Source organism: Manacus vitellinus, unplaced genomic scaffold (assembly GCF_001715985.3).
Source record: "Manacus vitellinus isolate BGI_N305 unplaced genomic scaffold, ASM171598v3 scaffold_18_pilon, whole genome shotgun sequence".
Classification (NCBI taxonomy): domain Eukaryota; kingdom Metazoa; phylum Chordata; class Aves; order Passeriformes; family Pipridae; genus Manacus; species Manacus vitellinus.
The window spans coordinates 6,226,621-6,239,424 of NW_021939324.1; the positions used below are offsets into that span (position 1 = coordinate 6,226,621).

General features: G+C 42.6%; 1 protein-coding gene across 3 annotated transcripts in view; it reads right to left on the reverse strand.

Annotated features, from left to right (window-relative positions):
- UHRF2 (ubiquitin like with PHD and ring finger domains 2) overlaps positions 1-11,734 on the reverse strand; it is a 79,176-nt gene extending 67,442 nt beyond the window's left edge. For all 3 annotated transcript variants that reach the window (XM_018070268.2, XM_018070269.3, XM_018070270.2), the window contains exon 1: positions 11,565-11,734. In XM_018070268.2, coding sequence (XP_017925757.1) covers positions 11,565-11,717 — 153 coding nt within the window. In that variant the 5' untranslated portion in view covers positions 11,718-11,734. The remainder of the gene's footprint in view (positions 1-11,564) is intronic.
- Positions 11,735-12,804: the final 1,070 nt, after the last annotated feature.

Below are 12,804 nucleotides of genomic sequence, written 5' to 3' on the forward strand. Positions count from 1 at the left end.
ATTCTCAAGTTTCTCATTAATGTTAATTTGAATGTTTTCTCTAACGTTCAAATGATCTCAGGATAGACAAAAGTGGAATGCATATTTCTTCCTCCATCCCCTCTGCTTTCTCAAGAAGCTCTAAAGGGCAGGGGACAGCCGACAGTCAAGAAATTAATCAGTTCTTCTTCCACAAATCTAAGATCCATGTGAAAAAAAAATTACTCTCTTTACTGCTGATAACAATTGTACGCACGTACAACTGGATCTACAAACAGGAGAACTCACAGCTTGTTTCAAAGTAATTGAAGCTGACACAGCTGTCTGGTCAACAGCTACAGGAACAAACCTTGTAATGCTGACTGTTTTCAAACCAGTTCAACACACAGCATACAAAGCTGTACTGAAGATTTTCATGCTGTAATTATTAGAGGAATGCAAGCCTTAGAGGGGAGACCTCCAGCAACTGTGATTCTACAGGTGACTACCAACACCACATCATATGCCAGGACGTGTAGGCTTAGGTCTTCATACTGAGGAGCAAGCTACTTAAGAAGCTCAAGCAACCTTTTCTGTCTCACCATGTCATATATTATACATTTCTATCCCTTTGAAAAGTCTTTAACAAAGGGGACAGAAGTGTTCTTGCAGCCCTACAACAAGACTGGGGGCTTTCCATACCAAACGAGGTTTGCATTATCACCGTTTTAAGTTTAAAGTGCTATTCTTATATTCAGAGTACAAATAAACCCAAAACAAAACCAAATAATCACCTTGAAATAATACACCATTCAGTAATGACTGCAGAATAAGTTATATATCCAATACAAAACTAAATCCTCCCTATTAGCATGAGAGGCAAAAAAAAAAAAGACTGAGCAACCTGGTCTAGTGGAAACTGTCCCTGCTCATGGCAGGGAGTTTGGAACTAGATGATCTTTAAGGTCCCTTCCAACCCAACCGTTCCATGATTCTGTGATCACAAGTTTTTTCCTCTGTTTTTATCATCTGTATTCTTTCAGGAATATTTTGTGACACCAAAATAGTCATTTTATGACTAGTGAAGTTACATTTAAGTCTAAAAGCACTGTAACAAAGATAAGATTACTCTAAGCACACTTCACAAGGCAGTTTGTAGTGTTTGGCAACATGACAGGGAAAGAGCACCTGTTTATAATATGAGCAAAAAGTATGTTCTCAAGTATGAGCAACTGTGTAAATTTAGACCAAGCCAAGGACACTGCAACAGTGTTAGCTTCTAGAAACAAAGGAGAGAACACAGAAACTCTATAAGCAGAATCAAGTTCACATCCTTTTTGCCTTGCAAGAACTAAGGTGTGAATCTGCAAGTATACCTATATCTAGCATTACTGCATCACTGACAATTGAAATCGTTTGAATAACAAAATTGGAAAACAGTGTTTAAAAAAATCCATTCCATACAGAAGAAGAGTAGAACTATAAGATGTTCTTTCTTGAATTACAATAAAGAATTTCATCTCATTCTGCTGCACAAAGGTACTAAGATTCCCTGAAAATATGTTTGCCTGGTGGGTGTATTAAAAGAAAAGAAACAAACATTACATGGTTGCTTAATCATTCACTAAGCATTTAAGGACACTTGCCATTCACAAGTTTATACATGCAAATGAGAAACAAAGTAATCACGCAATTACCAGATAATCAATCTCATTCAAGTCAGTTATGATTTCTTAATGAGTGATTAGAACATGTACTAAAGCAAAAATAACTGAACAGGCAACTTCATTTACAAAATTTTGCTAGCTCTTCTGATCCTCCTGTCATTACAAGAAGATGCATTTGTTCCCTTAGCAGTAGATTTTACTTTCAGTTTTTCTTCCTCTTAATGACTGGTATGCTTCAAAAGCCCCTGAGGCTTCATTAACATATTCTGAATGAAATGGCACTAAAGAGCAGCTAGCTTTACCGTATCTAACAGTCTTTCATTATTCTAAATACAAGTAGAGAAACAGATTACATCTTTCAAATGGACTCTTACCATCATATGTTACAGACACTACCAATTTCAAAATATTCCTAAAAAAGGTTGTTATAGATACTTAAAGGTAAGACAACACTGCTTACTCTACTACACGAGAGCAGCTGTAGCAATGCAATACTGGAAGTGATACCTACCTACTACCACTATTAGAAGAACCGTCTTATAACGTCAAGCCACAAACTACTTTAAAAGTATGTAGAAGCTGCACTCACGCGAACATGAACGATCATGCAGAACGTGGTATGACACTGCATTACCTGAGGGAAAAAAATTAAGCCTGGCAAGTAATTTCCCAATTATTATCACATTAACTAAAAGTCCCAGCAGAAGTACAGTTCATTATGGGTTATACAGCTTGTAGAGAGACCTCTCAAGAAAGCACATAATAATTCCTATAAGAACACATTACCTACTGTTATTATCTTAATGTGTGATCCAGAAGCATAAGTCCCTGGGTCACCTTAATCCAGCCATTCCACTTGACAATCAAGATATTTAATCACTTATGAAACTGTGCCTTTAAGCATCTTCTGAGGGTATCTTTTCCAAGAACTAGAGCAATGCCTATATCTAGCAATAGAGATTAAAGAAACCATAATGAATGCAGGTGAGTTCTTTAATTAGCAAAGTATGATGAAAAGTTAAGCAACACCAATCTTTTATTCTGCATAGGCATTACATGCACCTTGCAAACTGAACAGGAAATGAACAAGGGTAAAGAGCTGTGAGCTCAAGTTCAGTAGAGAACCTTGGTTAAGAGTTGTTTACAGGAGTTATCCAGAGGGTAAGTTAGTCTGAAGAAATCCAGAACCTATAACTTCCAGCAGGGTACTCATTTATGCAAGCAATGTGGACTTTTATAACTACTGGTATTTCCTATCTCAAGACTGATGTACAAAACTAAGCTTTTTTTGCCTGCAGGAAGGTTGTTGGAATTGAATTCCACAGAAGCATTCCAACACATCTCTAACCAGCATCTAGTAATGAAAAGCCTAACTGAAAATTCAAAATCAGCTTACCAGTATGTAATAAGTGAGTTCTGGGCAATGGGACCAATACAGAACAAGAAAACTTTAATAACCTTTACTGCACAACACTGTACCCTTCGCTTAAGGACTTCAGCCAGTTTCAGAGTGTGCTCAGTTTGTTTACACTTTCAAAGCTGAAAGAGAACCCAAAAAGTATTTTTATTTCACATGAAAAACTTGTATCTGAAAAGAATGCTTCAGGATTCCAGGATATTCAAACTCATGTATTAACCACATCCAAAGTACTAGGCATGTTGTCAGGTTTTTACAATAACTGGGTACTGGAATTGTTTCCCAAGGAAGTACAGTTTCCTCAGCTGCAACAGAGACAAAGGTTAAATAAAAGAGGATCTAGTAGACAACCACAAAAAGAAAGTTACTGTCTTTATATGAACTGGGACATTTAATATGTGCTGTCTTCAAGTGTTTGCAACTCCAGGAGATCCTCTTACTTCTCAAGCAACTGTAGTTTCAATAGTACCTGTTACAAGTCTCGTACAGGCTGCTCTGTCAAAAAATACAGGCTGCTCTATCTGGTGATGATTCCACTTAAACATCCTATATTCTTGCACATGGGGCAGTTCTAATGCCATCAATGACAGTTTTTGAGTGATGTAGCAGTAACTGTTGAGGGTCCAAAAAGATATTCCTGGCCCTGAACAATAAAACTCCTCAGACAATCTGTTATATTAAGAGGATAAAAATGCAAACATCTTTAAGCAAAGACTCCACATCTATGAGGTTTAGTGGCTCCTTCTCACATGTCTAAGGCAGACTGGTTCTCAAGTGCAGGCTTCATTATACTCTCTCCACATTTTAAATGAGGTTTTTACATATATCCTGTGTAGTCATAAGGACAGCCTGTTCATACTGTTCACAATGGTACTCCTGAATGTTTTCTCCTAACTCTCCCTTCCTTATTGCTGCTGGCTTTAGCAAAGATCCTAATACAAACTAGACAGCAACACCAATCACTCTCATAAAAAAACTAACTACAATAAAGATTTACCTTCTTAAATAGGAAATAAATGTCTATCTGACTTGGGGGGGGGGAAAAAAAAAAAAAACCCTAGGGCACCATCAGAAGCAAAAAAGAATTCCTAAGTTATCCTTATTAGTGCTTTTTATCCTGGTTTGGATTTCATGGCTTGCTGTTAAAAATAAACAGACACAAACAACAGATTATTGCCTCATTTCAAGAAGGAAAATTTATTAATTAAAAAATAAAATTATTGCTCTGTCTTTGCTCTCTCTCTTCAGCACTCATGTAGGTGAATCATCTGGACAACCAAGTTCTCCAAGTGTCTAGATCCACATCCCTCCAGAATAGAATACAGACAGGCCACAACACTTCATAAAACACTAACCAAAGAAGTTATTGGTGTCTGGAAAATACGGTCCAAATGAGACTCATTTCTGTTGATTTTTTGCCACAAGAGTGCACATTTCAGAGCAGCCTACAAGAACGTCTGAAGACAAGATGCCATCAAAAATCACATGAACGCGGTAGGACAAACTAGTCTTCATATCAGAGAATACGCCCCATTTTGAGAACTTATGCATGTTACACGACAGCTAACAACCTGCCCTGGACTTAAAAAAAAGGCAATCTTAGTAGTATCAAATGACTTACTGTCAATAAACTGTATTTTAGGTAGGTACCATATTCTAACAGAGAATCCCACAGTCTCAGTAGAAAGCATACAGCAAAGGGAACTCCTAGGGATAGAAGAATATGCTAAGAAAGGCTTTTCTACAACTTCTGTTACAACCAAAGAGTTTGATCACACTACATTGTGGATTTGCTGTGCTTGTTCAACTCTCCACACAAAGAGGAAGTCTGGTATGCTACAAAATCCCGCACAACCTAGGAAGAAATTACAGAATCTTGTTGCTGACACTGTTTGTAATTACACATCAATCTCAGTACAAAAACCATGACAAAATGTATATTAGTCATCTTTGTACTCAATCAACAAAACCAGTTTTCTCGAGAAGAAATTCACACTTTTCCTGAAGTTCTGTAACTAAAATTAAGGACAAAAGTCCACATTTTAAGACCACATTCTCCAATAAGCAAGTGGGTTTTACACCATTTCTACAAAATTATTTACAAAGTGTACAGGTGGTACCAACATATTTTACTTTTTAATCAGGAATAAACACAATCCAAAATAGATTCTAGTGTACAAGATTAGTGCCAACAAAAAAGAGCTGAAAGTCAAGAGATGTAAGAAAAGAACTTCTTTACTTTATCAGAAGATCATGGTGAAGGCAGCCATTCTCAGTCTCAAGCAGGGTTCAAGTCTGCACCTCTTCCACGTTAAACTTTTTAAAAAGCTGTTCATGTTTTGAAGATTATTTATCCTTCTATTACTGGGTGAGATACAGGAAAAAAAATTTAATTTAGATATGATATTTTCTTCTTGGACACAACTCTAAATCCCATTAAAGGAACATCTGCTCATTAATTTTTAGCTTGAAGTTAAAACCGCAAGGTTTCTCTTCTTTCTGTGTTCTCAGGAACCTTCTAATTAGGTAAATAAAAGTTCATGGTGTCTTCTGGATGATATTTAGGATTACCTGATACTTTCATAAAAAAAAAAAAAAGGCATGTCAAAATATAAAGCTGCACTGAAATCCTCAGAAGCATGGAAAGACTCATCCATCTCTGTGCTGATTAGATGAGAGGGGTCAAGTACCTCCTGTATGATGGTATGGGCTTCTACAGCACAGGCAACTGAACTTCAGCAAGTGGTGCCAGTGAGAGCAAATGACTATCTGCAGCTTGTAAGGACACCTGTAATGAAGAACTGGTTATTATCAAGCTGCCATAATCAACAAGAAAAAACTAAAAAACAAAACCCCAAAGCCAAAACCAAAAAATCAATAACCAAGTATATTTTTACATAATTTTATTGTTAAATCATAGGAATAGAGATTCAGTTAATAGCTTTTAAAAAGAGAATCCTCTGATAACTTCTATCAATATTATTGATATCAACATCTGATCATATTCCATCATAGGAAATCCTCACTATGAAGTGTCAGTGTAGGCCTTGCATCAGGTCTGTTCTGCATCTAAGGGTTTGTAGAGTCCTTTCTAATTTAAAAAAAATCCACCTCATTTTCCAAGAACTTCCATATTAATTTTAAAAGTACATGTACCAAATTATCCTAACTAAATTACATGTATGTGTGACACTCAGGCACACAGTGTGACTCTTGGGGATGTGCTGTGAAGGGCTAAGAGCTGGACTCGATGCTCATGGTGGGTCCCTTCCAACTCAGCATATTCTGTGAATAACAGCCATAAAATCTAGTTGGCTACAATTTCTTAGAGTTTATGTGATGTTTTTCCAAGTTCCTAGTACTTAAGTAATACATGCAAAACAGTACAAAGTATTCTGTTTTGACCCATGCTTCTGCTTTTCCTTCAGTTTGTTTAGGTGCTCTGAATAACAAAGATAATCATATCAAGGAATGGTAAATTGCATTATTAGTTTTACATTAAAAATTTAACCGGAAGATGATTTTAGTAAACAACTTCTGCAATCATATAAAAAAACCTCACTCATAGGGCTACTAAATCTAATGCCATATAAGTTCCAAGTATACACTATGAATGTGTCAAGAATTTTGGTAAGCAATATGATTGTATCTGCCCTGAAGACTCCAGATAACTCTCCTCACTCTACAGAGCAACTTATTACCAGCTTCAAAGAATGGTAATCACTTCCCTTTTAAGACTTCTTCAAACTGTTTCTCTGAAATATAAAACTTAACTGCTCCAGCTGAAGATTTCTCACCCCAGATTTCTGTCTGAAGCAGATGGGGTTTGGACAGCTTCAGCTGAAAATGTTTACAATTTTCCAGACAAAATAAAGCTGGAAAGAGTCCGTGTTAAGAAACTCAGTTGTTCTATGAATAGGTTTAGCACTCCCATTCTTGAGGGAAATACTCCAGGAGTAAAGCTCTTCTATCGTTCTGGAAATTCATCCAAGCTGTAGATATAAAGAAGCACTTAAAAATGCATTTTACAAACCCGAAGCTTGGAAGCTTAAACTCACATGATATTCTATCCATTACTCATGTGCCAGCCCAGGTCCCCAGAAGCTAAAGAGGTCTTGTCTAATAAAAGCACACCCTATTGCTAGATTTTTAACTGTGTCTCACTGAAGCTACTTTATCACAAGGATGCTCTCATGCAAAAATAAAGGTCCTCCACTCCTCCTACCCCTCTCATGTTTCAGTTAAATTTTACAGAAACAAAACCTTAAACACTTGGGCATTACAGCATGGGTCTGAGAAACTATACTTAACAGTAAACTTGCACGGCTAAGTAACACGGTGCGTACTACCACATATTTTTGTGCCTTAAAGCAGAGCTAAATTTCTTCTACTGAAGTAGGCCTGATTTGCAGCAACTTTCATACCAAGTAAATAGACAGCTTCAATACTCTCACTTCCACCTGCTGATTTCAGTCTCCCATTGTGCTGGTTTTGGCTGGAGTAGAGTTAACTTTCTTCACAGTGGCTGGTGTGGGGCTGTGTTTTGGATTTGGGTTGACAATATAGATATGTTTCTGTTATTGCTGAGCAGTGCTTGCACAGAACCAAGGCCTTTTCTGCTTTTCATACTGCCACACTGGCAAGGAAGGTGGAGGTGCACGGGACATTGTGAGGAGACACAGCCAGGGGAGGTGATCTAAACTGACCAAAGGGATATTCCAGACCAATGACATCATGCTCAGTATACAAAGCTGGGGGGAGGAAGAAGGAGGAAGGGGGAGGTTTGGAGTAATGGCATTTGCCTTCACAAGCAACTGTTACATGGGATGGGGCCCTGCTCTCCTCAGGATGGCTGAACACCCGTCTGCCCATGGGAAGCTGTGAATTAATTCCCTATTTTTCTTTGCTTGTGTGCATGGCTTTTGCTTTCCCTATTAAACTGTCTTTATCTCAACCCACAAGTTTTCTAGCTTTTATCCTTCCAATTCTCTCTCCAATCCTGCTGGTGGGGCAGTGACTGAGCATGGTATTTTCATCTCCAGCTGGGGTTAAACCACAACGTCCATGAAACAGGTTAGGAGTGGTTTCCTCACCAACAAGATTAATGGCTTCAAAAGCAGTTTCAGTTCACTTCCTCTTACATCTGACAAAGAAACCTTTGGTGTCCAATGTCCTGTTTTTCCCCAACTCGCGTAAGCACTATGGAAAAGGTATTGAGATTTTTTTTTTTTAACAACAGCCATTTACAAGTTTTCACTGAATTCGAATTCCAGTGAGATGGGATGGGGTGACGAAAAAAAGCCAACACAAGACATTACTTTTTACCTTCCACAAACAACCAGTATTGCTAAAGTACAAAATGGTGCATGTTAAGTTCTGTGCAAAACATAAGCTCTCTGGAAGGTTTCAAATTTAAACTTCAATGTATTTTTACTGCTCTATTTTTCCATCATTGTAACTGAAAGCTAGAAATCCTGCAATAACTATAACTTGATTCTATAGAAATCTGGTCTGGTAGGTCGAAATGCCAAGATATCTCCTTCACTTCCTTGAATAAACTGAGAACTTCTATTCTCATCAAGAGCAGCTTCATAGGTTTTTCCAGTTAGGAGAGAGAATATGCTGCTGGAAGTCAGCTTGTCTTATCTTGTTTTTCTGAATTTCTCTAAGAAACCTCCACACAATGCATTGTAATTTACCACTTTACTCAGAGTTAACAAATAACATCGAAAAAGCATTAGATATGAATAGTCAGTGGTGGAGCAAGGTTAGAATATGTTTTATTCAAGCATAAGGAAATATTTGTGGCCCTCCAAGAAAATCCTTCCAGACAACTATCCACCTTCTTCAAGAAAGAAAGCAAGAGACATCACTGCAGGTTTTAATGTTCAGCAGACTTCTGTGGCTAACTGCAGACTAGGTTATTGCAGCACACTAAAGAACTATACAAACATTATTACTCCCTTTCCTCAGAAAGTTCTACCTCAATCTACAGTTACTCAGCTCTGCAGAAATGCGGATCCCAGAGAGTCCAGGATGTCCTCACAGACCAGACCATGTTATACTGTAATACTATCTGGCTCAATCTTCACTTCCACATGTGAACTGCAGTAAAAGTTAAAAAACAGACACCAGCCTATTCAATAAAGTAGTGTTTTTTCTGGGTTTTACAAGAAAAAAAAAAAGAAAAAAAACAAACACCACAACAGTAATACAAAGTACTACATTAATCACAACACTAAGTTTTGTCCAGCAGTTCCAGGGTATTTTAGCCCTTAAGAACAGGCATGTGATGTACTGCCCACTTACATTCTTGCATATGTGTTTGAAGATCAGACAACAGCAAATCACAGTATACCACATAAACTACATTAACTGGACATGGGCACTCATGAAGAACTGCAAAGTAATGGCTCCAGCCCAAAACGTTAGTTGAAGCTGTTCTCTACTGCAAGCTAAGAGCACAATGATGTCAAAATTCAGCCCATAAATGGTGACTCACTTAGGTTCCTACATCCTTATAACCTCACATTCCTCCTATTTTTAGAACGTCATTACATAGTCAGTCTTCCCACCACCTGCAAGATCTGAGTACTTCTAGAGAGCCTACAGTAAGCAGTATGCAGCAGTAAACTCGTGGTTCTACTAGCAGACTGTACAGATTTAACCATGTTGAGTGTTAACCAAATAAGAAAAGACTTTGGCTCAGATAATATTTTTTACAACACATACAGCAGTCTCCAGGTTTTTTCAAGTTTCCACCTCAATATATTGCTTTCTGTTCACCTCATATTTAATTGAAGTGCCCTTTTTTATTTTGATTTATTTTATCGCAGCCCTGAGAGACTTGAAGTTGTTTACAGTTTCCTTTGCTCACGTCTCTCAACATCCAGTTTTACTTGTGCAAGAGCAACCCTTCTGACCTTTTTTCTACTTACAAGCACCATGGAAACAGAAAAGCAACCCATGATCAACAAAGAAATTTCAGAATTAATTATGATAATTGCAAAAAAATGGGCATTTATGAGGAGTGAAACTATAAAAAAGAACTCCCTAACTCTTCACTGAACATAATCCCAGCTGTGTCCTAAATTGGATATATACTAAGTACTATACTCACAAATGCTGCTCATGTAGGAAATTTCACTACTGCATTTTCTTAAGCAAGAGACATCTGTTAACTAATATGTTCACGCTAATTGGTCTGGTCACTTTCAGACTACACAGAAAAGTACAACTCATTACAGGCTCATCTTCCCTGCTTCTTGGGTAAACCTCGTGTTCCACACCAACCTCTGCACTCAAAGAGATGTGCCAGCACACACCACACAACTTCAAGACTGGTGTTCCTTGATTGGGCCCCATCGGAGAAACATGCAATTGTCCTGAGTGTTCTTTACAGACCTGTCCTCCAACACCACCCTCACCCTCAGCAACTTGTAGAACGCAAAAATATAGTCATTTGCTATTGGATTCACAATCTAGCCTTAGCATCCAGCTGCTAATGCTTGCCTCCTGGTCAACATTTAAATTTGTATTTCCTAAGTTTTTTCCCCTTATTTATAAAGATACACGCTTTATCTCTTTTGTGGCAGAAATCCCACTGCCCTGTATTACTCAGCTTAGGCAAACACTACAACAGTCATCTGCTCTATGAAGATGCATTTCAAGAGTCACTTTCCCAGTGACACATCCGGTGCCTTTCGTGCCAGGTAATAGCTGAGACTCACTTTCACAACTCCAGCACCGAGCACTTAGTTTATGTAACGCAGCTTCAAAGGTTACACCCTTCAGCAACAAAGTTACAGCCTGAGGCGACCTATTCGGAACAAACTGTATTCAGCCCAGGAGGGCAGCGGAAGTACCAGCTCACAGAACGCTTCCAGACAGTCACCCCTGCTACACCGGGCTGCCCCGCTCGAGGTGAAGCGCCTCCCCGATCCTGCCCGGGACACACCGGGGCTCGCCAACCCAGGATACCCGCGGATCACAACTTGTGCCCGCGAAATTAACCCCGCGCCGCCGCCTCTCCCCGCCCTGCCACGTGCGGACCCGGAGCGGCGTTTTCCGTGGAAACCGCTCGCAGTCCGCCCGCTTCCCGCCCTGCCCGGCCGAGGCTGCGGCGGGGCGGGGGACACCGGGGGGGCGCAGCTCCCTCCTTCCCCCGCATCCCTCCGGCCACCCTGTCACTTGGGCAGGATGAAGGCGGGGGCCGGGGGAGGAGCCTCCAATCGCTCAGGTGAGAAAATAAACACACAAAGGGCCCTCGCTGGCACACGGAGGGGGGATTTACTCCCTCGCATTTTTACTCCCTCCGCGAGAAAGGGGGGGCGCGGGGTCCCGGAGCAGCCTGTCGGCGGGGGCTCCCGCTCCCCACCTCTCCCGGGCCCGGGAGTAAACAAAAGCGGGAGCCACAGGACGGCACATGGGTAGAGACGGGGACCCCCGCGACGCACAGAGCCGGATCCGGGACAAGCGGTGACCGCAGAGGGTCCGCCCGGGCATGGCAACTCCCGCCTCACCTGCTTGCCCCGGTAGAAGAGGCGCTGGCGGTCGGGGCTCACGCGGAAGGTCTCCTGGATCTTCTCCCGCAGGCACTCGATCTTGGTGAGGCGGCTCAGGTCGTCGATGGTCTGGGTCTCGGTGCCGTCGATCGTGCGGACTTGGATCCACATGGTGCCGCCCGCCCGGCCACGGGCACGGGAGCGGGGCCCGGAGCAGGGCTGGGGCCGCTCCGCGGGTGAGCGCCGGCGGCGTGGGACTGCAGGGGAGGGGTCCGGAGCTCTCCCGCTCTTTGTGTTCGTCTCGGCAGGGCAGGAATTTCAAACCCCCTGAACGGCGCGACACTCCCGCCGCAATCCGAGCCGCCGGCCCCGCTCGCGGGGCGCGGAGAGGGACGGGAGCGGAGCGGCTCCCGCGGCGCTCCCCGATCCGCCGAGGCGGTGCGGGAGGCGGCGGGCAGAGCTATGGGGAGGCGGCGGGAGCCATGGCCCGGCCCGGGCAGTGTTTACCGGGAGCGCCGCCGCGCTCACATGGAGGTCACGGCGCCAACGCCGCTCTCGCGAGAGAGCCGCGGCCGCGGCCGCGCGGAGACAACACGGCGGGGCGGGGGCGGGGGGCGCGAGGCGGGCGCGCGGGCACCGCCACGCCTCCACCCGTCGCGCGCGCTCCGCACCGCGGCCCCCGCGCCGCGCGCGGCCCCGCCCCGCCGTCCGCGCGCGCCCCGCCCGCCAGCGCGAGGCCTGCGGGGGAGGGGCTGCGGCGCGCGCGAGCCGCGGGGGGAGCGGGCGGAGACGTGCCCTTGGCGGGGCCCTGAGGGAGCTGCGGGAGCTGCTGGATGTGTGCTCACGGGCTGCCCGGCCTCGGAGCCGCCGAACATCCATAGCAACCCCGAGCGAGGGTGTCCGCTACAGAAACCCGGGCACCGGCGTTTCCGATGACATAAAGCCTTGTCCCAGCCAGATGCACCTATCCAAAGATACAGACTGATCCTGGCTGCGGCTGTTTCGTTACGCAGGTGAAAATAGGGGGCGAGACAAGAAGAGGCAAGCCTCGTTTATACTGCGAATCTCGTGTCGGTTGGCTTTCATGTATTTTTCTATGCAAATTTATAACAGACAAATCTGTAATTTACGTGGGTGTTGCTGGGCAAGTCCTGGTAGGCAGCTGGGTCCCACGCAGGCGCTTGGTCACTCCCTCACAGGAGGATGGAGAACAGAGTAAGAAGGGTAAAAGAAAATGGCCATCTAAATAAAAAGAGTG